Here is a 26381-nt window from a genome sequence, read left to right on the forward strand (position 1 = left end):
AGTTATAAAGTTGAAAACGTAATGGTTAGGGGTTGGAATGGTAAGAGTGGGAAGTAGGTTAGGGAGGAAGAGGCAGCGTAAGGAGATCTAAAATTTTTTTTTTTCTAGATTTCTGTGGTGATGAAATATTTCTGTATTTCCATCGGAGAAGGTATCACATGAATCTATACACAACCTAAAATGACATGCGTTTTCCCTAAGACTTAAATAAGAAAGACGGTCAACTGTTGCATAAATACGTGTTTTCCTTGACAATCCCCACCCCTCCTCTTGCTGGCAGCCACGCCTTGATTTTCTCTTGGAGCGTCACCCCCTTCTCAGCTGTTCTGGCGGGACGTCAACAGGTCAGTCCCCCCAGTCGCGAGTGACAGGAGACCGGGACCTGGTCAGCGAGCCCTGACAGGGGAGACACGGACACGGCACCCCGGGGAGGAACCCTGCTGTCCTCCAGAGCCTCCGTCCTCAGAGGTGCTGTTTCCATTTGGTTCTTCAGCTCTGACCTTTTTCGTTTACTACCTCCACCCTTGTGTCTAATTTAATGAATTTCCTTCTTTTGTTTTCACAGTCATTTGGTTTCTAGCGTTTGCAATCAAAGACCCTAAACTGGGATGCTGATGCAGGCAAAGGAGTCTCTCATCTTTCTTTGCCTTGTTTTCACAAAAACTAGTTTTTGTTGTACCATAAAATTAACTGACATTAAACTGCTGACCAACAGAAAATGCTGCCCATGTAGTTAACTAAGGAAGTACCTCATAGATCTTCATATCGAATTTTTGAGGAAAAAATATTTCTGAAGAGATGCCACCAACGGGAAGTAACAAGCACATCAGTGCATCATAGTATCTGCAAAATTTTCTCCAAACCTGACATATGTAAACTGCAGAGGATTTTGACAAGCATTTTGGAAAGCTTGAAACTTAGACTGCAAGGCCCTCCCCCTCTCTCAGCTACCACCATAAGCTTTGATAGTTCCAAGTTGAAACTCAGTTACATAATTTCTTCCCCTCAGCTTGAGCAATATGAAAGCTCTGAGACCAGAACAGAAAAATTACTAAAATTTTAACTTTGGTATGGATATTTTTTAACGGTTTCTTAATTTTAATTGATATAAAACTGCTTTGTATGTGACAGGATAAATAACACTTCAAAATAAAACAGTCAATATACCATGTTTCTTAAAAATAATGTATCAACTGAAATTTATGCAATGTTTTCATTTCTGATAAATTATCTTACAGAAATCTATGCAAAATACCAAGTGCACACCGTGCACAAGATGCTTGTATAAGGAACAAGAATACTCTGCAGTGTTTCGCATGTGCCTGACACGGCTCTAAGCACTCTGCACACGCAGGACTCCTTACACCCTCAGTTTACAACCTAAAAGATGTCTGGGGCTGGGGACAGAGCTCAGCGGCACAGGGCCTGCCTGGCAAGCACAAGGTCCCGAGTTTGATTCCTGGAACCAAAAAAAAAGAAGGCTGAATGTGCCTTATTTGCTAGTGGCAATGTAGGGAATGGAAAAATTCCGGTGACACTGCATTCCTAGTGTTGAACTCAATCACGATTCCTCAATTTGGACAGTGCGGGAAATAGTAACGCTTAACCCTGTAAGAGCCCTAGGCTGTAGAAGGTCATCACCGAATTATTCTCATTCCACAGGTGAGGGCAAAGAGCTCTGAGGCCCTGAATCACTTGCTCCCAGGGCAGCGTTTACCAGGCACACAGCCGAGGTGAACCCCGGCAGCCAGGCTCCAGCTCACGGTGCGGACCGCTCACTCCCTGACTCTCACCTCTCCCTAGTGAGTGTGCAGCAAAGCCCAACGCACACGGCACAGAGCACGCTGCACAGCAACTTCCAGCAGCACCGTGAGTCTCACCGACACGCCGCCCGCACAAGCACAGAACACACCGACTGGGTACCAGGAAGACAGCCGGAGAACAACCAGCACGATCCTAACTAAAATAACCGTGCAAAAAACCTGGAGGAAAACATACAAAACTGTGAACAACACCTTTCTGTGAGGTGCGGATACAGAATTAGTCTTGCTAATCTCTATGCTCTAGATTTTTAAATGAACATTTAATGCGTCTATAAATTGATAATAACATGAGAAAACAATTGTACAGACAAAAGGATTAATGACAGATGGTGGTTTGTCAATCTTACTCCCCTTCAGCTTTCCACATTTTCTTTTAATGAGCATTTTTTATTTTACTTGTGCTAGGGATTGAACCTAGGACCTTGTACATGCTAGGCAATCACTCTGCCATGGAACTACACACCATCATTTTTTAATTTATAAAAGGAGAATGAGCCTGGCAAGCGCAAGGTTGTGAGTTCGGTTCCCGGTACCGGAGAAAAACCAAAAAAAAAAAAAAAAAAAAAAGGAGAATGAAAACTTCCACAAAAAAATATTTAAACAAAAGATTTAAACAGACATGTGATAGTACTTGTCACTGGTCTCTCTTCTGAAATATGGTGGTGCTGTGGTACCTTGTCATTAATTAGTTCTGGCCAGGCATGCTGTCTCATGCCTGTAATCCTAGCACTCAGAAGGCTGAGGCAGGAGGATCGTGAGTTTGAGGTCAGCCTGAACTACATAGTGAGGGGAAAGGGAAAGGAAAAGGAAAAGGGAAAGAAGGAAGGAAGGAAGGAAGGAAGGAAGGCAGGCAGGCAGGCAGGCAGGCAGGAAGGAAAGAAGGGAGGAAGGGAGGGAGGGAGAGACAAAGAGGGCAAGGAAAGAAAGAAGAAAGACTGTAAGGTGCGGTGAGAACCAAAAGGTGGAGTGCTGACTAAAACGCCAGTCGTGAGAAAACTGGTACCAAGAAATTCTAGTCTGCACATCAGGTACCAAACAAATGACACATATCCAAAAAAAAAGTGTCAAAATACACTGAATACCACGTAGCTATACATGTTGACCACCAATAATCTGATGGGTAACTGATTTTTTAAACTTACAAGGGAGCTGATATTCTAGTTTCCTTATACAGTTCTAATTTACTTCAAATAAAGTAACTTACAGAGCGTATTTTAACTGAACCTTTTCTGTTTATTGTGTCCTCACCTCCCCAACCTATAAACACTGGCTCAGTCCTTGAGGTTTTTTCCATCTATACCCAAAGCCCTTGAGGATCTCACTCTATGTTGTTTTTTGTTTGTTTGTTTTTGTCTTTTTGAGACAGGGTCTCACTACGCAGTTCAGGCTGCCCTTGAGCTCACTTTGTAGCCCAGGCTGGTCCTGAGCTCTCAGCCTCCAGAGAGCTGTGATTACAGGCCTGCGACACCACGCCCAGGCAGTCTTACGGTTTTGTATTCTGTCTATTGCTCACGTTGATGACACTCAAAGCTAGACTACTGCCCGTAACTTCATTACCATCACTTAGAAGTAACACCACATTGTAAGCATCTCAAACAGGCTCCAAATGGAACTTCTGATCTCATCTTGAACTACCCCTCTGCTCCACTTAGCTTAGTAAACAAGTTTATCTTCAAACTTGACATACCTGAGCTGTCTGGAAAACAACTGCTGTGATGCCTTTGTAGCTCGAGTCCTATTTACTAAAGCAGATTCTCAACCTCAACACCAGCAATAGCCAGGTGAGACGCAAGGCTTGTCACTAGTAACTTACGTATGACAATATCCTATTTTAAGTTTTTCATGAATTTCAAGGCGGGTTCAAATCATTTTTCTCACAGCTTTATCTAACCCCCTGCTTAGTGAAAGAAAAAGGAAAAGCCAGCTATCCTAACAATTACTGACTATTACCAGTTTATGAACATATGCAATTATATTCTATGTCCACTAGAGATTATGACAGAGGAAAAAAGTTTAAGTACTATCACTCTAAATTAGACACCCCCAAACTATACCAAAGACCTACAGGTACGAAGGACCTGCACACCAGCAGCTCCCACTTTTACATACCAAAAGATCCCAGAGATGTAATTACCACCCCTTACAAAGCATTCCTAGAAGTTATTTTAGTAGTAATATCTATGAAAATCACTGTTAGCATTATCTTTTCAAATTTCCAAAAGACAGATATTTTAACAGATCAAAAGTTCACCAAGCCAGCCAGGACGGGCAGCAAACACCTGTAATCCCAGCACGCTGGCAGCTGATAGGAGCAGTCCAAGTTTGAGCCCAGCCTGGCCAACGTGTTTCAAAATAAAAATAAAGGGCTGGGAATGTAGCTCAAGGGAAGGTCTTGAGTTCAATCCCTAAACTGCCATCCTTCAAAAAACTTCAGCATGTCATCTGCGATTAGGGGCCTGCCTTAAACCGTAAACGGACTGAGGGTCAAGTGCTGGTGGTATCCGCACCAAGACTTCCAAATGCACAGCGACCACAGCCAAAGTGTCGTAACTGCAAACTATGATTCTGGAAACTGATGAGCCAACCTGGTGTTTTTATTTTTGTTTTTCAACCTTGCTGGGGCCTTACACATTACGGCTATAATCCCAGGTCTGCAAGCACAGTTCTATTAGCTTCATCCTCTGAACAGATGAGTCATTAAAACCACGTCTTTCATTGATAAAATGACTTTCTACAGATACTTGTTGGCAACAGTGTAGAGCCCTTTAATGCTATAAAACATACAGAACATTTTAATCTTTAGATTTATTGTATATTAAAGTGGCCATATTGAGAAATTTCCCTGTAGATTTAACTACTAATATTTTCTCCAAATTGCTATTACTCAGAAAGTGACAATCAATGAAAGAAAGTTCTACCTATAAAACTTCCAAGGATCTGTCAAGATCCTGATCGTATTCACGGATCATATTTCAACAAGCTGGGTGGCACACACCTGTAATCCCAGCACTCAGGAAGCTGAGGCAGGAGGACTGCAGTGAATTCAAGGCCAGCCTGAACTATGCACATAGCAAGATCCTGTCTGAAAAACCAAACTAACTCAACAAGTGAAACAAAAAAAAACAAATATTAAACCACTAATAGTTCCCCTGTGACTACTGTGATTCTCAGAGATCCAGTGAAAATTCACACTGTCTAAACGCCTACAACCATCGGAGGTAATGACAAGTACTTGTGAGGCCAGAAGGGGACGTGCTCCTCCTCCCACCTGCACCCTTACCTTGAAGAGCAAAGGCAGGAGTTGAAGCTGTTCCGTGACTGCTGCGGAGAAGGACCTTCCTGCACTTGCCATCAGCCACTTCAGTACTGTTTGGAGACAAACGTGCAGTCAGCCGCTGCTTGCTCTCAGAGACCCCAGAGCGGAAGGGTTACTACGCAGCTGCATCAGATGATCACCTAACAGCTCTCACGTTATAACTGAGACCACTTGGGTAGCTCACCAGTTAGACACTGGTGCATCGGGAGTTAACGGGACCCATAACGAAGGCTACGAAATAATCCAGCACAGACATTACTTCCCAATGAGGCATCTATAATTATTAAAACAACCTATCAAGGACCTACACCAAGTTTGATGCTAAAGCCAGTCTCCAGTAATTCTATGGCAGCTAAAATAATGACCAAGTGGGTTACACTTAGAATCTTTGAAAATTTTTCAAATACAAAATCAAGAACCCTGGAACAGCCTAAACAACCCTAGGAAGTGTGGAGGACTCACGCTCACGCTTCACAGCTTGCTGGGTGGGTGCCGCGGCCAACAGAGGGCCCTGGCATTAAGGACGGGCGCACAAACCAACGGCTGAGCAGAAAATCCTCAAATGAACCCTCACAGCACGAAGGCCAACCAGCTTTTAAAAACTGTGCCAAGACTACGAAGTGGAGAACACACAGTCTTAACAACAAATGCTGGTGGGAAAACTGGATGTCCACCTGTAAGAAGTTCACACTTACCTGGTGATACACACAAAAAATAACTCAGACTGGACTGAGGACCTAAATGTGAGAGCCAGAACTATGAACCTGCCTGGCCGTCAATCTGGCAGTCATCTCCAAGCAGACAGGGTAGATGGGTGGACAACCAAAGCTGGACTTTCAGTCACCAAAGACGACTACCGGAGCAAGGAGGAGAACCCGCAGAACGGAAGAAGACCATCCACCTGATCAGCGCCAGTACCGGGGTACACAAGAAACGACAGCTTGACAGCAACAGAACGGCCTAACTCAAAGTTGGGCAAAGGACCAAGGTCCTGAAGTTTCCAGAGAAAATACACAAACAGCCAAAACGCAAACAACATTATTCAGTGTCACTTAACAATACAGATACAAAAAAAAATCTCAGCAAGATGGCTCTTTATACGTGCCAGGATGGTTATAATGGGGGAAAACTAACAGAACAAAACAGAAAACAGCGTCAGCAAGGGTGCAAAGAAATTGAAGCCCTTGCACATTTGATGACTGACATGTAAAACGGTGTAGGTGCTGTGGAAAAGTTTGGTAGCATTTCAAAATGTGAAACACAGAAATACTATATGGTCCAGCCAATTCCACTTCTGGGTATACACTAAAAAACTGTGAAAGCACTGAATCAAATACGTACTTTTATATCAATGTTTATAGTGGCATTATTTGTCAAAAGGTGCAAACAACCCAAGTGTCCGTTCATGGGTAAGTGCAAAGTAGGCATGAATTTCTTATTCACCAACAAAGCAGATCAGCCACGAAATACTACGCGAAGTGAAACCCAGCAGACAGAGGAGCCCACACCGTCCACGGAACAGAGGAGCGGTACCGACAGGCCACACGGCGACCAAGGGCAGCGGGGGCCGCGCAGGGCTGGCAGGAACAGAGGGGGAGGCTACTGCTCGTGGGAAGAGCTCCGGCTTCAAACAACGAAGAACTCCGGAGCGGGGGGGTGGGGGGTGGCGGTGACCCCTCAACAGTGTGAGTGTGCTTACTGCCCGTGAGTTACACACTTCAAAATGGGTCAAAGGGTAAATTCTGCATGACGTGTATTTTATCGCAATAAAAACGACTGGGGGAACTACTTCAGGAGAGGATAAATTAACTATGTTTTCAGGGGAATTTCAAGAAATTTTAGCGACTCACTGGTCTTTAAGAGTTTGATGCCCTGCGTTCGTTCATCTTCTTCACCAACTCCGTTTTCTTCCATAACGTGGTTCTGGATTTCCTCCTCCGCATCCATGAGGGGCTTTAATCTCTCTAGGAGACGAGCAGTAAACTCAGGGATGCAAGGGGATGTTGTTGGCGCAGTATTTGGCAAAGAAACATCTATCATGAATATGTAGGTCAGCACACTGTTAAATAAAATGCAAAATATTACAAAGACGTTCCACATTATCATTAAAATAAGCTTTAGAAGTTATACGACACAATCAAAGTAAATTTTCCCAAGTTAGTTCCTGGGCAGGGTCTCACATTCCCCGTATGTGAAAGAAGTCCTGTAATTCCGAACTGCTCAACCTGGGGAGTGGTGATCGCTCACCTCTGACCTCTGAGCACACTCCTCTCTTGGTTTACATCAGGAGTTGCTTGTCTTATTTCTTACCATGGTAAGTAAAGTTGAAAAAAGGACACGATGACGGTAACTGGGCAACAGGGTTTTCTGTTGGGCAGTAACAGCAAGAACTGCAGAGCACGAAGTACCCACCTGCCTATCCTCTCCCTGACGTTTTTGTAAACCTGGGTCAGTTTGGGCTCCAGGTACTTCAGCAGTCTGTGCAGTAGCTCGGGCACTCTCCACTCCTGCTGAGCAAGTCCCCCCTGCAGCACATAGAGGCGGCTAAAGGCAAAGGACAGAACCGTCACATTCGCGCCCGTCCGCCTGCACACACTGACACAACCAACCAAGCCCGTATTTCACCTGAAACTTTTGCCACGTTCGCACAGAAGCGTCCGCACGAAGATATTATTTTTCCTACCATCGTTTTTGCTACATACACATTTCCTCTCCACTACACAGCTGGAAAAAACCCTCATCTTTAAGGATCACAATTCGAATTCCTCACTAACTAACCGAGACACTGTTCTTTGTCTTAACAGTATTTGCCAGATCCCCTCCTCTGCCCACGCTTTCTCCAGCTCCGTACGCGCCCACCCAGTGCCATCTCCCTTTCGGTAGTGCTGGGGACTGAATCTCAGCACATTAGGCCAGCATGCTCAGTCCTCTTCTTTCTTTACAGCAAAGAATGAAAAGTGAGATGGAATAAAGAGAAAATACTGCCAAGGCGCATAAAGAAACCCTAACAAAAGGAGTGACAGCAGAGACAGCTGGATGTAGCTTACATAGAAACTGCTCACGTTGCCTTCAGTCTTGACTGGTTCCCAACTGAGAAATAACTAAGTATTATACAGTGCCCTGAAATGGATCAGTGTTTTCCAGGAAGTAATTAGTACGTAAATGTACAGGTAATTCATTTCCATTTACACATCAGATTAACTTAAGCTTTTGCGAAGTTAATACTTTGTGTTAATCTCACAGGTTTTTACCATGCATCTACAAAGGATCCTCCTTCGCCACTCAATGGTGATTCTAATAGCAGCTCAAAAAGCCAATGAAGTTTCCGAGGATCTCTGCTTTCCTGTGTTGAAGATATAAAGTAATAATTAAATAAAGGGCCTACAATTCTATAAATAAAACTCAAGCTAATTTAGAAATATTTAACATGTATTAACTATACAGGAAAAAAGAAATCCTAAAATGTGTGAGTCAGATCCAAATGTCATTATCACAGCTCATGTACATAGCGAGAAAACTGTTAGCACAAGGGGTTATCCTTAAAGTGAAGTATATGAGCTACAGACATTTGGTGTAAATAATACATATAATCTTCATATTGTGTAGCTTTTACTCTATGTAAGCTACATTTCCAACTATATGATTTGTCATTTAATTTAAAAATCTACTGCTACAGTACAGACAATATCAAAATCACGTAAGGATTATCACTGAATGCTTATTGGAAGGGCTAAAAAGTGTTGTCCTCAGATGTAAGTAAGATGACAAAGGTAAGAGCAAAATTTCAAGATACGGCTCCCTACACTCTGAGACGAGGTGTCAGGTACTCGGAACAGAGGGAGGCGCAGAAGAAAGCTGGAGAACTTACACAGGACGTGGCTATACACGTGCCCCAGTCGTTGTAGGTCTCCACCGTGATGTTGCACAAGGCCGTTCTAAGCAGAGGGCACAGAAGCTCCCAAAGTTTTTCCACCTGCTCAAAATTAAACACATGGGTGAAAGTTAGTAACACGCGGAACATGTAAAACAAACACCTCCTTTCCTGGAAACACACACACACATTAAGTAGTACAGAATTTAAATTATGCAGAGGGCTCAGAGACTGTAACCCTTACTCGCTGTCATTACACACTAAGTACAGGTCACCCCCCACAAACTACTCTTCTGAAAACAGGTAAAACTTTACACGGCTCTTTACAGGGTCTCCCCCACCACTGCACAGTTCTGCAGTATGAGGGCTGAAAACAAACTCAACTGCAAGTTTTCAGTGTTGATCAAGGTCATTTACAATAGGCGGCAATGACATTAAAATTAGTGTGAGGTGATCCAAACCCCAAGACTGAGATGCCTACAAAGGGCCTTTTAGAAACCGTTTCACTGAACGGAGACCGAGCACTGATGCACATGCTTCTCAAAGACAAATCAGCACACAAAGCTTCAGATCTTGACAAAATATGACTCCCACTACTGCAGGGGGAACCTCAGATCCTTCTTCTCTAACAAGCTCCCAAATGACACCCATGCTGCAGGCCCATGGACTTTATTTAAAAACAACAAACAGGGAAGGGGGACCAGGAGTAAAATCTCCTCTGAAAACACCAACCACGGATTAAACAATGAAAGCGTCTTAGAAAACAGGTGACTCAAAACTGACTGCAAGCACTGCCGGATGACAAGGACATATGTGACATGTTTCAAATCCCTTTCTCCCCCTACTCCCCTGCTCTTTCTTTTGAGCTCTCACTGTGTATTTCAGGCCTGCCTTGAACTTGTGGCAATGTTCCTGCCTTAGCCTCCCAGGTGCTGGGATTACAGACACGCACCAGCATGCCTGACCTAAGTGTTCACAGACCTTCGAAAAATTGGCCAAAATCTGTTATTTGTGTATTCTGGTAACATCAGGGCCCAAGTGTGAAATCAAATCTTAAAGGCAGTGACATTCTAAAGAGGGAGTTCCAGCTCAAACTGCCTACAAGACTAGAAAGGCAAAGTTCACGAGCAAGGAGGCTGAGAGAGGGTTCATGAGGGAGAAGACACAGCAGCGCCCGGGGGTGTGGGAGAACGCCGCGGGGCAGGACTTCAGGGTCCTCCTCCTCCTCAGGAGAAGCCAGACGAATCAGGCCTCTCCTCTCACTCAGTGCTGCTGTTCTCCAACACACTGTATCCTGACCCCCACCCTGCACTACTGGCAAGTAATTCAGAAGTCTGAAGAGTCAGCGTTCCCTCATGACAAGTCTGTGGCATCTACTCAAGAGCAGTGCGCTCATACTACACAATCTATGGAACCAGGCACCGCATACTGTAAGCATCATAACAAATGACATGGGGACTGCTCGCTGAATAGATAATGTATTTTTTTGTTGTTGTTTGTTTGTTTTTGAGACAGGCTCCTGCTATGCAGTTCAGGCTGGCCTTGAGCTCACTGTGTAGCCCAAGCTGGTCTCGAACGCACAACGACCCTCCTGTCCCAGCCTCCCGAGCACTGGGATTACAGGCGTGCACCACCACTGCCTGGCTAGATAAGATATCTTCAACAAAGAATGTGCTGTACAGTGACATCACCTTTTCAAAGGTCCAATGCTTTGAACCTCTGATTAAGCCAGCTATAATTTCTGCAACACACCGCTGGGTACTTTCATGAGAATCTGCAACCAAACGTTCTAAATGGGGCTTCAGAATTGGCAGAAAGGCATCATCAAAATTTCTAAATAGTCCCTATAAAAACAAAGAAATTAATTCAGTCTTCAACTGATTATCATCTCAGTTATAATGTGCCTGCAATTATTGACATTACTTAAGGGTTCCAAGTGATCCTCCCGTTAGCGCTACGTACTCTAACAACATGAATTAAAATGGTAAAGATACTGGCATTTTATTTATATTAAAATGTAACTAGGCTTTAATAATCGTTTGAATTTAAAAATGTTATACTTCAAAAAACCAAACATAAAATGTATTTTTTTCCTCTAGTGCAAACCACATACATTAAAGATAAACGAAGCTTTCATTTCTCCAGTCACAGCCTTAAGCCAGAAGCCACGACGGGTGCAAACTTCAGGGCCATTTTCAGTGAAAACGGGTGCTTAGATTCAAACCCCAATCACACACTTAAAATAAATTTATGACTTACAAACTAAATCACTAAACTTTACAAAGAGGGTATATAAATAATATAGTTACCTTAAAGAGGCAAAAACGCCGGGGATTAAACTTATCTTTTCCTTTTCTGTCTTCTAAAGATAGAAAAGTAATTAACTGTTCAACAAATTTAGGATCAGAAAAATGATCAAATATAATCTGTTCTGCCTATAAAGTTAAAAAAAAAGAATATTCAGGGTTTAAAATCTTTTAAGAACATAACTCTAAAAGGTTAAAATATAAGGGTTTGATTCAACAGAGGCTGTCATTTTCTTCTATACAATGTTCAGTTCTCACAGAAACAATACTTTCTAGACCCAAAATAATGTGCCTCCCTAAAAATGCCAAGTACATAAAAATAGCTAAGGCTTTGTCCTTCACATCATTCAAATCTGAATCTAGCTGCTCATATTGTTAATTAAAACCAACAGATAGTCTGCTTGGGAAATGACGGTTTATTGCTTTTGTGCTACTTGTGAAATCTGTGAAAATTCCCCAATTGTAAACCAAACTCCAACAAACCATTTCCATATTTGTTTAAAACCGTAAGTTCAAAGGCAAACTGTTCAGAATCAGTTCCATAACCTGTAAGATCTACATGTAAAAGCCTGTATCTTTCCAAGTGAGAAAGCAGCTTAGTGAAGACTGCGAAGTTCAGAGTTAAATCTATCAACACTATTTACCAAGCGTCGTATCATTTTCATGCATCAGAAATCTGAAAGTCAGTCGTTATGTTTGGTTTCAAGGCACCTGTACCAGAACTGATACAAGAAACCAACAGCTGACCCTACCAAGGGGTAACTTCGGGCGGAGGGCTGCGGGAGCCCTGGGTGCGTAGGGACTCGCATCAGCTGGCACTCAGGAATCAGGAGTACTAAACACCCCTCTGTATTTACCCTGTGCTGCACTGCAACCGCCAAGCCTGAAAGAAGATCTGCGCTAAGACTGAAATAAACCAGTGGGCAAAAACAAGAGGCACTCGAAAGCACAGAGAAGCCAAAGCTTACCTCCGTCATATCCTCCCTGCTTCTGCCAAGCTCAGGCTGCTCTTCCACACCAGCATAAACCACCATATTCCTACACAGCAAGAGTTTGTATTTGTAATATGCACAGGAAGACACACGAGCGCATCACGGATAGAAAGCATTACAAAGCATGTTTAGTAACTCTAGATGTGAAGTTTGGAGATGTGTAATATGCTCAGCCTTAAAAATTAATTACTGTGTCCTGGGGACAGATTATTGCAGGCAACAAAGGAGGTAAGTATTTCTCTGGGTTGGTTTAGACATGTATATTACTAACACATAAAATATAATTTGGAGCAGCTGCCAACAACCTTCTTAGTCATATCATAGTGTTAAGAAAGGCTACGGATTTGACAAGAGGCAGGAATGAGGCACAGCACTGGCAGGAGCAAAAGAAACAGAGGAAGCAGAAGGGGTGGGGGCTGCAAGGGCCCCTGAACTCCCCAGAAGCCCCAACGCGACAGAACACCGCGGCCATCTAACGAGGTGCGGGACGATTCACAACTCACTTTGGCCAGGTGTAGTATCCCCAGTGAGTTTTCTCAACAAAGCAACTTGTCTCCCATTCTTTTTTAGTTCTTGGTACAGTTTTGCTATCATAATGCAACCAGTGATTATCAGGCCTATCACCAGCAAGAATTTGGGTGGGTTTAGGGTATCCACCTACATAAGGAAAAGACAATCACGGGTGATTAAAAACACTCATCCAACAATGATTCACCACTTTCAAACAACAGAACTAGTGTAACTCTGTTTTTGTAACAAGCAAGCTACTAAAACTCTCAAAAAACACCACGAGGCTGAGGATATAGCAGCTCACAGGTTAGAGGACTTGCCAAGCATGCACAAGCTCCTGGGTTCAATTTCCTAAAGATTCAATATTATTTTCTTGTGAAATTTTTAAAATCCCAGTTTTTAATAAGTCAACTGCTTCCTTTTTGGCATTATTTCACATTTTTTATCTATTCCCATAAAAAATATTTGTGGTCGAGAACAATTACACTTTTCAAGGAAATTTTCTATGTTTTACTGAAAAGCACTATTAACTATTTTTTGTAATACTTACTGATTTCATAAGGGTCAATGGTCAACTTTTTGTGGGTTCTTTTTAGCTGTTTGAGAATACCAGCAACAGCTGAGATAGCCATCTAAAAAAAGGTAAGGCACATACATCAAAAGTTAAAAAAAAAATCAGGCAAGTATGGTGGTGCACACCTATAACACCAGCACTCGAGGAGTGTGAGTCATTTTACAAATTCAAATCCAGCCTGTGCAATTTAGTGGGTTGTGCTGGGCAGGGAGGACGCAGGTCAGTGCAAAGCCCTGGGTTCGATCCCTAGGACAGAGGGTGGAAAATCTCTTAGAAGAGCTGACTGCTTTAACCAAAGAAGAACCTGGACTCCACCCCACACCCCACAAGCCTCGTGGCACCCACTGACAGCAGGTGGGCCGGCCACGGCAGCAAGAAACTGACTCAGAGTGAGGCATGAACAGCTCCAGCTCATACTCTGGAGCCTTTATCCACATCAGTCTCTGCCTAAAGAACTTTGACCCCTTCCAAGGCTGAGCGTGCGGGCGCACAGCTGTAACCAAGCACTTGGGAGGATGCACTACACAGCGAGTCCAAGGCCACGCTGAACTACAAAACCCAGTGGCCCTTTCCTTATTAAATCAGTACCTACTCATCCTTCGTATCTCCGCTTAGGAACCTTTTTAAGGGGTTTTCTACACTGTACTAGACTAGGCTAGCACTTCTCCTAACCCTCAGTGCTAATACTTTGACAGCAAAACCTAGAAGTTATACCTCTAAATGTTTTTCCCTCTTGAAACACTGAGCCTAATTTTCTATTTTTTCAAAGTCAACCTTTCTCATTAGTCTAGAAGCATATTCCTTGTACTATTCCAGCGTTGAACTATGCAGTGCTGAACATGCCCTCATATGTACACACTTCAACATACTTATTACGGTATGTACTATCTGTAAAGAAATTAGACTTCAAGTGAGATAAACAGTGTCAAACCCAGTAGCTAAAATAAAGCACCTACCTTTCGAACTACAATTGCATCATGGTTGAGATTCTCCACAAAAAAACGTACGGCTCGAAGAGGCAACACTCGGTCGTCTCTCAAGAGCAGAGACAGAAGACCAATTCCTATATGCTCAAACTTCCAGGGCCTTGAAGAGGGCGGGGAAAAGTCACAAACCACGTTACTCATCATAAAGCCACGTCTTTAAAAGAAGTATTTCACACATAATTTTATTCTTCTCAAGAACTAGAACAGGTCTACTCAACACCACGTCTGTCACTGCCCCCAAAGTTGCCCGTGCTTCTCCTTCTTAGTCTTCTGAACACATAAATCACGAGTGCAATTTTCTACGACATTACCCACAGCCTTCGTACGCAGGACAGACGTGCTGAGGGCAACGCCACTGCTAACGGGGCCGGCGGTGCAGCTCAGCGGCACGAGGCCCTCCTGTCTGATTTCTAGCACAGGAGGGAGGCGGGGGAGGAAGCAGCGGAGCAGGGAGAAGAGCTGTTCTGTACTCACAGGTCTCTCTGCTCCACACCATCCAGCAACGCATTCACCAAAGTTTCATAGTTCCTGAAAACGGACACACACACAAATCAAGTGATCAATCGGTCACTTCACTACAATATGAAGATAAGAATAAATAATGCAATATAAATGTGGAATCTGGCCAAATTTATCCTGTTCTCACCACCAGACTGTAGGAAGTACTGTTAAAAACTTGACAGAGTCAAAGCAGATGAGTGAACAAGAGACACTGGGAAAAGAACAAGAAGGGCTGGGTACAGTGACGAACTCACCTATTTTTGAGTGGGCAATCAAGAGTAAACATAAATTCCTAATTAATTAGTTGTGAACTGCTAGTTGTAATTAACTAGTTGTGAATGGTATGCTGACTACCTGGAATATATTAGGTACGCTGTGAGAGTTTACTGCTTACAGAGACACTTCATAAAGTAAGTTGGAGGCTGAGGCAGGAGGACTGCCAGTAGTCCAAGGCCAGCCTGGGCTCCATAGAGAGCTCAAGGCCAGTCTGAACTATATAGCAAGACCCTGTCTCAAAAAACAAAACAAAACAAAGAACAAAAAAAAAAAAACAACCGAAACCGGGGGGCCCAACGGCAAGGCCCAACAACCCCAAGGCTGAGGCTGGAGGAGCACGTGGCCCAGGGCTTGGAAGCTTCCCTGGGCAGCGCCGGGAAACCCTCTCCAACAAATAAATCATTGTATAACACAGAGAATAGGAATAATCATATACTAAATACGTGGCAAAGGCAAAATCAGGTATAGCTGGCTCCTGCTTCACTGAACTGCTTTGGTTCCAAAAATCCAGAAACAGCTAATACCCTGACATCAAACATAATTATAAAAAAATCATTAGCAAGCCAGACGTGGAGATGCACGCCTGCAATCCCAGCACTTGGGAGGCTGAGACAGAGGATTCAGGCCAGCCGGGACTACACAGTGAGGCTCTTGGTGTTTTTTTTTCCCCCTAAAAAAATTAGGACAAAAAATTATTATTCAAGAGCTATAAAGCAACACAAGTGTTGAATTTAGGGTTTAATGACTGATATGTACCAATTAATTTGTGCCTCATATACCACTATCAAAAAATCAGAATGCATATTGAAGAAAGATTTAACATTAAAGCAACTCATTTTATGATGGTTGTTTTCCACTTTCAAGTGAAAATTAGGACTGTTTGCAATAATCATCTTCAAGCTTTTTGTATCTTCTCAGAAGACACTTTGTTAATATTATTAAGCAGTCAGCTACTGGGCCGGGGATATAGCTCACTGGGCACAAGCACCTGCCTGCTTAGAATTCCATTCCTGGTACCAAAAAAAAAAAAGTCAGCTTAAAATCTTCTATCTAAACTAAACCAACCAACCTACCTACCTACGTACCTACCTTCCTTCCTTCCTTCCTTTCCTTCCTCCCTTCCCTTCCTTTTCTCCCTTCCCTTCCCTTCCCTCCCCTTCCTTTCTTTCTTGGTCTTTTTGAGACAGAGTCTTGCTATGCAGTTCAGGCTGGCCTTGAGTTGACTTTGCACCCCAGGCTGGTCTTGAATTTACAAGGGTCCTCCTGCCTCAGCCTCCTGAGGCCTGGGATTACAGGTGTGCACTTAAACCTTCATTTAAAACCTACTATCTACAATGTCATCTATGTTAGCAGATCATCAATTACCTCAGGGCATCAGCATTCCTTTCTTGTTGGCGCTGAAATCCTCCTTTAATTTTTTCTGGGCTAGGCAGTGTTTGGTTGGTAGAAGGATTTTTTGACTGTTGAAGTAGTTCTGCTATTGCAACACATGATTCCGGAATCTTATTAAAAGGAAAAAAAAGCAGGAAAAAAATATAGAGTTCTGACACATACTACCACATGGATAAACCTTGAAAGTGTTAAGCTAAGTAAAAGAAGGCAGACACAGCCAGGTATGACAGCACACGCCTGTAATCCCAGCACCTGGGAGACGCTGAGGCAGGAGGATAGCTATGAATTCAAGGCCAGTCTGCACTACCAGTGTAACCCTGTCTCAAAAAGAGAAGAGAGAAGAAAAAAGAAAAGAAAAAGAAAAAATAAGGCAGACACAAGCCACATATTTTATGATTCCGTTTCTATGAAATGCCTATTAACCGGCAAATTCATAGAGAGAAAATAGATTGGTGCTTTCTCTTGCTTAGGGGTGTCGGGAATGACAGCCACTGCTGCTACGTAGAAAGTTTCTCTCTGGGTGTGAGAATCTTCTGGAATTAGAGTGGCGACAGTTATGTAACTATGTGAGTCTACACTGTGAACATATAGGTATACAACTGTACAAGTTAAAAGGGTAGATTTTATGATGTGTGAATTGTTTCACATTAAAAAAAAGCACTGTAACGTAATGGTAGCTGCAAACAGCAAGACTATGTTTTATTTAAAAGAAATACATTCAGGGCGCTGGTTTTAAAACCAGGGCAAGTATGCCACAGACACTTTAGGGATGAGGCGAACTCTACTGCCCTCACCCTTCTTTTCTCGCCGCTAACGTTCTGGAGGGCTGTAAGTGAAGAGTGAACGACTGCTAGGTCTGTTCATCTGGCACCACTGAACTTCGTATTCTTACCTCTTTCATCTGTCAAATCACCCGTCTCTAACGTTCTACACTTCCTGAGTCCAGCAGCCCACCAGCCCTTTGTGACTGGCTTACGTGGCTGAAATCCTAGAAGGTAATTGTTACGGCTGTGTCTAGATGTTTCTCCAAAGCCTCAAGCAGTCACAGGTGGGGATTTTCAGAAGTGGCTGGATCGAGAGTGTGTGACACTGGCATTGAGGGTGCCTTCCCCCGAGTGTGGATACTGCCCGACCCAAGGGTGGGCAGCCTGGAGAGAATATAATAAAAGCGACAGAAAGAGGGCTGCTGTTGTCACATGCTCTGCTTGCGGACTCCTGCGGGCTTGCCACGGACGACTTCTTCTCTGTGATGCCCCTCTGCCATGGCACCCTGCTTTGGAACCGGCAGATTATGAACCGAAACATCTAAACTGAGAGCTGCAAACCTTTCCTCCTGTAACTGGGTGTCAGGTATTTTGTCTCAGCTATGAAAAAATTAACTATGACAATAATCAACTCTGGAAAATGAAGCTATGAATACACATGGATTAACGGTAAATTCAGTGTAATAACCTACTGTGATCTCCTGGTAGAAAATGACCTGGCTCTCTCCCAGATACATGCTAACTTATCATCCCATCCTGTTGGTAATTTTCCCAGAAGTACAAATGGAAAAACAAAACAAATGCTTAAAAAACAAGAGTTACAATCAAAGGCCAAGAAAAATGATTACTGAATAACTTCATGAAAAATAAAAGGTACTAAAACAAGACAGTCTTTTCAATAAAATAGGAATGAAAAAATGGGTTACCATGAAGTCCAGACCAATTGTTTCATATTGCCTGTGAATCTTTTCTGCAAGATCATCAAACAGTCTCACTATGGATGGCTTTTCTAGCGACATTGCTTGGCTAAGCCCTGAAGAAACAATCGCTGGCCACGTCTGTACAATACAGTCCCAGTCATGAAGGTTTGCCAAGCACACGCCGCTGTGATTTCCAAGAAGACAATACAAGGCGCCCTGCGGGGAGAGGGGCACAGATAGTTATACGGGAAACAAAGAGGCCATGCTCAGCTGTAGCTGATTTACCCGTATCAACCTTATGTTCCCGAGTTGCATCCATTCCTATGAATGCCCCTTACATCTTTCTCTATGGCAACTTCGTACTCCACTGCGTATAGACACCACGTTTTCCTCATCTACGCATCAGTTAAGGGACAAGCCCCTCCATGTGTTCTTTTAGCAGGCCCCTCGTTTTCACTCACTAGGTCCTACCTAGTCTCTCTCCTAAATAACTCTCAGTCAATCAACGCACTATTTGTATTGCTGGTGCCTTTGATTTACTCTGCAATGTACTGTAAAAATAAGATGGGTAAGCAGAGGTATGATAAAGCAGATATAACAAAATTTAAATACAGAATCTGAATAGTGGCTATAGGGATGTTTATTGCAAAATTCTTCCAACTTTCTACAGATCTGAAATGCTTTGAGTAAAACAGAAACAATAACCTGTACCTTGAACTGCTGTTGTGTGACACCTTGTCTACCAGGCTGTAAGAATTCCAAAACCAGGGGAATAATATCTCGGCAACAGAAGTTATATGCTCCCAAGGCTGCAAAAAATGTTTGCTGTGCCTTATTTCTGACCTAGAGAAGTATTAAATGCAAAGGATTACTACACAGCAAACTAGAGAAGATTTATAAATGAACTATCAAACACAAAGTGATGATAATTTAAATTAAGAGAAAAATATATCAAAGCACATATCCCCTCAAAATGAGCAAATCATTATCAGAAAAGCAGAGGATCACCAACCTGGTCCACGCTTTAGGTTACAGTGGTTCAAATATTTTTGATAAAAGGGAGAATGAATGGAACTGATCAGCAATTTTTAGTAACAGCTAAAAGCAAGCAGCCATCTATCAAACATTTTCTTCTTGGCTACTGTTGGTAAGAAGAATCAGATTTTCTCTTTTTGAAGAAAAATTAAACTTCCTAGAGGAAACTCAAGCAAAAGAAACAAAACTAAACGTTTCTGATGTAAACCTTAATTACAGCCTTACACATTTTTGACCGCAAACAAAAAGATGCAATATAAATTTATTACCTACTAACTAAATAGGGGGATAATTTATTACAGTAAAAACCATATATTAGGTATATCTTAATACTCTTTCAACATTACTTTAGAAACATTACTTTAGAAAGAATCTGAGTCAAAAGCCAGTTACCTAATTTATACTACAGTTCTTTACAAAGATACAACAACTCGTGATACATGACTCTTTTTTTCCAGTTCTTTGTGCTTGGAGATCATCTCTTGGTCCTATGCTACCTTAAAATACGGACTCCAAAAGTCACGTGGCAGCAGCTCCCTGAAATCCAGGATAATGATCAGGAGGAATGACATGGCCTTGCAAGCATGGCCTTCAAAGTCTGATTTAATGCCCGGCTTGGTGGCACACACCTGTAATCCCAGCACCCAGGAGGCTGAGGTAAGAGGATCCTTGTTGAGTTTGAGACCAGCCTGGGCTACATAGTGAGTTCATGGCCAGCCTGAACTACATAGTGAGACTCAGTTTAAAAAGAAAGATCTGATTTGTCAGCACTCTCAAGGAGGAGAGAAAAAAAAAAAGAACCATACAGATAAGACAATTAAATGTTTTTATTTTTTAAAAAAAGTTCAAATATATTTAAAATTCGAAGCCAGCTTGAGTTTGGAGGTGGGTGTTAAGAGTCTAGCTGACGTTTTGTTACTTCCCAGCTGTGGGACCCAGAGAAGAAATGTTTAAACTCCATCGTAAAAGTACGGCTGTTTGGACTGCACATACTAACATGAGAGTGTGGCGGAAGGCAGAATGTGTGCATACACTTACCTGACTGTACGAACTTGTAGACAATCGAAGAAGATCTCTGATCATATCCTGATGTATCTTTTTGTACTCACAACCCTCAACAGTCAGTGTTCGCAGCTAAAAAAACAATGTAAACGAAAGCTGCAAGTTTACTGAAAGTTCACTTGATTATTAAAGACCTGCATTAAGATTCACTGAAAACTGTCACTGTACAAGGTCGTCACGTGTGAGAGGGCGGTACCTCGTGCTGCAGCATCACCCTGTCGATCAGCAGTGCTCTGATGTGCTGCTTTTTCCCATGGAGCTGGAAAACAAAGCAGCACACACGGCGACGTTCACCGTAAGTGACCTCAACAATGGACTCCCAAATCCCTCATCGAAATCTTAGTTACACGAATTCCACATGGGCCGGTGAACGACGGTGATGTTTCACGCCTTCTACAGTCAGCAGGCTTATATTCTAAATATATGCTCTCAGTGAAGTTCATGGCTAACAGCAGAACATCCAGCACCCTGCTTTCCTCTGGTAATTTACTAACAGATCCACCTATGGGACAGTGTGCTGGCTGCTATTCAGTCAAGCATGAAGTGCACGCCCAAAGGTCACCCCTCCTTTTCCCGTCTCTTCAAGTTCTTAAACATTTTTTTTTTTTTTTTTTTTTTTTGGTTTTTCTTCCGGTACCAGGAATTGAACTCACGACCTTGCGCTTCCCAGGCAGGCGCTGTGCCGCTGAGCGAAATCCCCAGCCCTCTTCTTCAAGTTCTTATAGGAAGACATCCTGGGGGCCGGGGACACAGCTCAGCGGCACAAGTACCTGCCTGGCAAGCACGGGCCCTGAGTTTGAGTCCCGGTACTACAAAGAACGACACCCTGAAGGCTGCTGCCCAAATTCCCCAAGAGCTCCGAAACAATCACGGAAAGTGACGATTCTGCATTAGTAAGTGAAACACATTTTTTTAGCCCTCACACAAAATACAACATCTACCATTTTCCTCATGGGTAAACTTCCTCAGTATAATGACAGTCCCCAAGTTAAGGTTATTCTGTCTTTTAAAAAACCTTAATTCAGACTTTTTGGTGAAAATACTGACCCGATTTTCCATTGATTTCTTCACTAAATTAAAACTTTTCCATCGGGAGTCAAATTCATGCTTGTGAGATCCTTGGAATTGCAAAAGGTCTCCAATAATCTGCGATGAATATCAAATTGTAAGTCACAAAGTCAGTCCTGACCAGATTAATAATTATGGAACTGCAGAATGACAATTGTACCTTTATGATAAGAAACAATGACTTTGTATCATCCTCTGAATTATCAAGTATGTGGTCTACAAAGGGAAAAGAAAAAACAATTTCGTTAAAATACTTTGAATTTCTGTGTGTGGTAGTGAATGCCTATAATCCCAGCACTCGGGAGGCTGAGGCAGGACAACTGCTTGGAGTTTGAGGCCCGCCTAGGACACAAAGTGAATTCAAGGCCAGTCTAGACTACACAGTGAGACTCTGTCTCAAAAAGACAAAAAAATTTTTTTTAAATTATTATATAAGAACCTGAATCTATCCATTAAGTTAAAAAGAGCACACTGTCCAAATATTTTCACCACCTGGAACACAAAACATTATATGAAAGCACATATGCTATCCAGTAAAATTTCTAAATAACTACAGATAAATCTACATAAATACTTACTAAGAAGTTTCCTTATGACCCTAGCAATTGCTTCCCGGTGATTCTCTCTGGATAGATCTGTTTTGTAGAAAACAAGAGAAGGCATTTTAGACACTGAATATTCTTGGGTTACTGAAGTTCACACCAAACAATTAGTGTCAGGAGGAGATAGAGGACTGTGGCAAAAAAACAATGGGTCTAAAAAAACCCACGACCACACGGGCACGCCTCTATCTCAGTGGGCCTAGGGGACAGACGTGATACTGAGTAACTTTCAAAACACTGCCTTTTAAAGTAACTAGCTGACCAGGTACGGTGGCACACGCCTATCATCCCAGCACTCAGTCGGGTGAGGCAGGAGGGATCACTTTAAGGTCAGCCCAGGCTACAAGGTGAGTTCAAATCCAGCCTGAACTATGGAGCCAGACCCTGCTCATAAATAAATAAATAAGGCCGAGAATATAGCTCAGGGGTGTAGCACTTGCCTAGCATGAGGCCCTGAGTTTGATTCCTGGCACCATTCCCCCAAAAAACCCCAACAAAAAAAATACATGAATGCATACGTGAGCACTGATGGGAGGGCGGGAAGGCGAGAGCGCCAGCAGGGGCCTACGCCGTCTCCGCCAGCGTTCCAAAGGCTCTCATCACCACGGGCCGCAAGTCCAAACCAGGCGAACAACTGTACCTGAACAACTAACGAATGCACCCAATTCCAGGACACTGGTAAGAAAGTACGCTGTGCTTCCACTAATGTTAAATTCAGAACATTAAAAATGTTTCACCAAAAAAACTTTTTGGGTATGCTGGAGACTGAACCAGAACCATGTGCAGACAGTCTACCGACCCAGGGCCACACCTCCAGCCGTTTCCAAAGTATCACTACTTGTTTAAGAGATAAAGGTATAGTTCATCGGCACAGCGCCTGCCTAGCGAGCATGTGTGGAATGGAGTTCACTTCCCAGTCTCACACACACAAATAAAAGTTAAGCACAGTAGGGTATGCCTGTAACCCCAGCACTCAGCAAGCTGAGACTGAAGGACCAGGAGTTCAAGCCAACCGGGGATACACAGCAAGTTCAAGTCTGGTCTGGACCACATTCCCAGACCATCTCAAAAAACAAAATAAAGTTGGTTGTGGTGGCACACACCTGTAAACCTGGAACTCTGGGAGGCTGGGCATGAGGTTCAAGCCACGCCACCCCAAAAATCAGTCTTCTTAAAAAATGTAACTTATTATGATAGATACAAAGGTTATTATTACAATACAAAGGCTGTAATACTCTCATTCCCATCGAGTGTATAAAAGAAATTTAAACATAAATGAACATTATGATGTAGGAAAAAGGCTGCCTATGCATGAAGAAAGCGTTTGAATTTACTGACTCAATTTCTATGTTTTGTTTGTTTTGAGACAGGGTCTTGCTACGTAGTGCAGCCTGGCCTTGAATTCTGCTCTGTAGCCCAGGCTGGCCTGAAATTCACGGCAGTCCTCCTGCCTCAGCATCCCTGAAATGACTGGTGTGCATGACCATTCCAGGCTTCAATTTTTGTCTTTTACTATCCATTCTTTCCTTTGAGACTGGCCTTGCACTTGCTGCACTCTTCCTGCATCAGCCTCTCGAGCACTGGGGTCACAGGTGTGTGCCACCACGCCTGGCTCTTTTACTGTCTACTCTGCACATAATAATTTCCTAGTTTCTTCAAAAACAAACAAAAATGTAACTGTGTGACTGATTAATTTGATGTACCGAAAGTCTAAAAAAGAGACTATAAAATTATTCCATGTTAACCCTGACACATAATCAAGGGGGAAAAACTGTACATACAGACTCACTTAGATCAGAGCTCACGTACCATATTCAAGGCCGGTATACAACTTTGTCTCCTCCAAGGACACCATGCTTGGTACCCTGCATGAAAACAAGAGGACTTGCATTTATTAATGATACCAACGATACCAATACAGTAGATCAAAGGGAAAAGTTTTATTTCAATTAAAAAAAGATAATGCTCTTTTAACACAGATTTCCGCTCAATACTTCAACTCTTTATACTTCTGCAGATTAGTATTATGTGCTTCAGTAAGAATCATATTACCTTGAAGAAAATGTTAATTTTGTGTCTTCAGAGGGAAAATTCACCTTCCAAAGGAACATAACACTGATACTTGAATATTTAAATATAAAGGATTACTTGAACGATAAAGCTTTATCCACTCATACAAAGATTCAACTTCACAACTGTATAATTAAAGTTGAAACTCAAAATCAAGTTTTACTGAAGCAGATAAGCAGACAAGCTTCTCTGGAACCATCACTATCCTAGCTGGGTGTGGTGGCTCACACTTGCAATCCCAGCACTCAAAAGGCTGAGGCAGGAGGATCACCATGAGTTTGAGGCCAGCCGAAACTACATAGCGAGACCCTGTCTAAAGAAAAGGAAAAGAACAGAAAAAAGAGAAAGTAGTATCTCCTAAAAGCTTACCACTCCTTTTAGGGAAATTCACATGAAAAAACATTTCATTTCCTAATTAAAGATCTGCCACAGAGAAATACACTGCCACAACCAGACCTAGCTAGTTAAAGTCACTCAAAAGTTAAAAATCAACTTTTAACTATTATAAAAACAGATGTTATAGGAGAATCTATATATCTCAAATATAAATTTTCATCAATAAAAAGCCACTTTAAGTTTTCAGCACTTTTTTAAAATATGAGATTCAATTCAGTACGTTTTTCAACCAAGAGATAATACTTTCCATGAGGAGGAAGCAGACACCAATGCCAAGGAAACATGAGGGTAAGCAGATCCCACACGGAGACAGTAAACAGAAATTGTTGTTATTATTATTGCTTGACATCAATACACTGCATGGTGCTTATAATGAAGAAGATACTATTCATAAATCAGTAAACCTCAAAAGAAGTTTAAATGTCCGTTATTATGAACTCTAATATTTAGCTTTAAAAAAGTAACAACACTGTAACATTATTACTACAGCGTCAGCTACTCAGGTTCTTCAGCATAACCCAGCGCCTTAAGTTTCAAAACCGACCTACAGAGAATAATGCAGAGTGGTTTCTTTTTCCCTATTTCCCTTCAAAGCTCACTCATCACCTTCGAGTCTGTAATGACGCTAGAGTTCACATGGGAAGAGAGGAGCTGTGCTCAGGTAACACGCTGAGCCAGACCGAGGGCGCCGGAGCCCTTCCCTGGTGGGGCTCCGCCAGTGCTTGTCGGTAACTGCCACGTGGAAATAAAGGCCTCTCCGCTGCTGCTACAATGGAAGTACTTCTCTAAAGCAGAAACACAGCTGCCTTTAGCATAAGTAGTTTCTAAAGCAGAGATACAACTGTAGCTTTACCCGTCAGTACCTAGCACAATGAAATGCTGAATCAAGCATGAATTTTAGTCACACTCCTCTTACAAGTAAGGTTGAAAAGCAGTCTTCTCGTAAGTGAACCGCTCCTCACAACTTGCACTGTATCAAAGCAGTTGTCTGTTGTATGCATTTCTGGCTCTAGTAACACCAACATGATGTAATCACAGTTAAGAACAAGCCTCATCTTAAGAGGCCCAACACTAATTTCTTCTCTTCTCTTTCTTTTTTTTTTTTTGGTCTTTTTGAGACAGGGTCTCGCTATGCAGGTCAGGCTAGCCTTGAGCTCATTTTGCAGCCCAGGCTAGTCTCCAACTCCCAGCGATCCTCCTGCCTCAGCCTCCTGAATGCTAGGATTGTGCGCCACCATGCCCAGCTACCAATATAAATTTCTTAAACCCCAATTTTACTCTGAATAGCTTTGTTAGCAGAACATTTGAGCAACTATTATCCTTTATTCCATTTTTGAAATATCAACTTGTAGGAGATTTTAAAATAGGAAGTACCCTGTATCACTTTGAACGCTCCTGCTTTGATTTGTTTATGTTCATGATACTGGTATGCTGCTACTGTTCTATTTTTTTGTTTGTTTGTGTCTCATGTACTACTCTCTTTAAAGAAAAAAAATCAATATATTCAAATAAAATGGCTTGTCCTTTTACAATCTTAAGACCTGAATTAAAATACATCTTCCACAAAGTATGTAGTTATGTATTTCAGCTTTTTTTCTTTTTGCCTTTTTCTTTTTTTGAGACAGGGTCTCGCTGTGCAGCTCAGCCTGACCTTGAGCACACTTTGTAGCCCAGGCTGGCCTTGAACTTGCAATGATCCTCCTGCCTCAGCCTCAGCCTCCCGAGTGCTGGGATTACAGGTGTGCGCCACCAAGCCCAGCTATACTTAAACTTTAATTTTGTTGCCCACAAGTTCCTTTTATCCATATTTACCTAACAGCCATAACTGGATTAATCTTTTCTTATTTACCACTAATTAAACTCCAATTGGATTGACATGTTATATAACAAATTTCTTTTAGCAACTATAAATATTTC

The 26381-nt window shown here is 42.4% G+C and overlaps 1 protein-coding gene across 1 annotated transcript in view; it reads right to left on the reverse strand.

Annotated features, from left to right (window-relative positions):
* Positions 1 to 26381, reverse strand: part of Psme4 (proteasome activator subunit 4) — a gene marked incomplete at its 5' end in the record, with an annotated part of 76769 nt that overhangs the window by 12637 nt on the left and 37751 nt on the right. Inside the window, 21 exon segments of the mRNA XM_013517590.1 lie at positions 5104 to 5189; positions 6990 to 7198; positions 7552 to 7683; positions 8391 to 8482; positions 9008 to 9112; positions 10702 to 10854; positions 11320 to 11445; positions 12285 to 12354; positions 12812 to 12965; positions 13369 to 13450; positions 14349 to 14478; positions 14853 to 14906; positions 16521 to 16657; positions 18238 to 18447; positions 18943 to 19074; positions 20305 to 20400; positions 20525 to 20587; positions 21376 to 21474; positions 21557 to 21612; positions 21975 to 22031; positions 23808 to 23863. Of these exon segments, the coding sequence (XP_013373044.1) occupies positions 5104 to 5189; positions 6990 to 7198; positions 7552 to 7683; positions 8391 to 8482; positions 9008 to 9112; positions 10702 to 10854; positions 11320 to 11445; positions 12285 to 12354; positions 12812 to 12965; positions 13369 to 13450; positions 14349 to 14478; positions 14853 to 14906; positions 16521 to 16657; positions 18238 to 18447; positions 18943 to 19074; positions 20305 to 20400; positions 20525 to 20587; positions 21376 to 21474; positions 21557 to 21612; positions 21975 to 22031; positions 23808 to 23863 (2299 nt within the window).

The sequence above is a fragment of the Chinchilla lanigera genome, unplaced genomic scaffold (assembly GCF_000276665.1).
Source record: "Chinchilla lanigera isolate Chin_1 unplaced genomic scaffold, ChiLan1.0 scaffold00040, whole genome shotgun sequence".
Taxonomy (NCBI): Eukaryota; Metazoa; Chordata; class Mammalia; order Rodentia; family Chinchillidae; genus Chinchilla; species Chinchilla lanigera.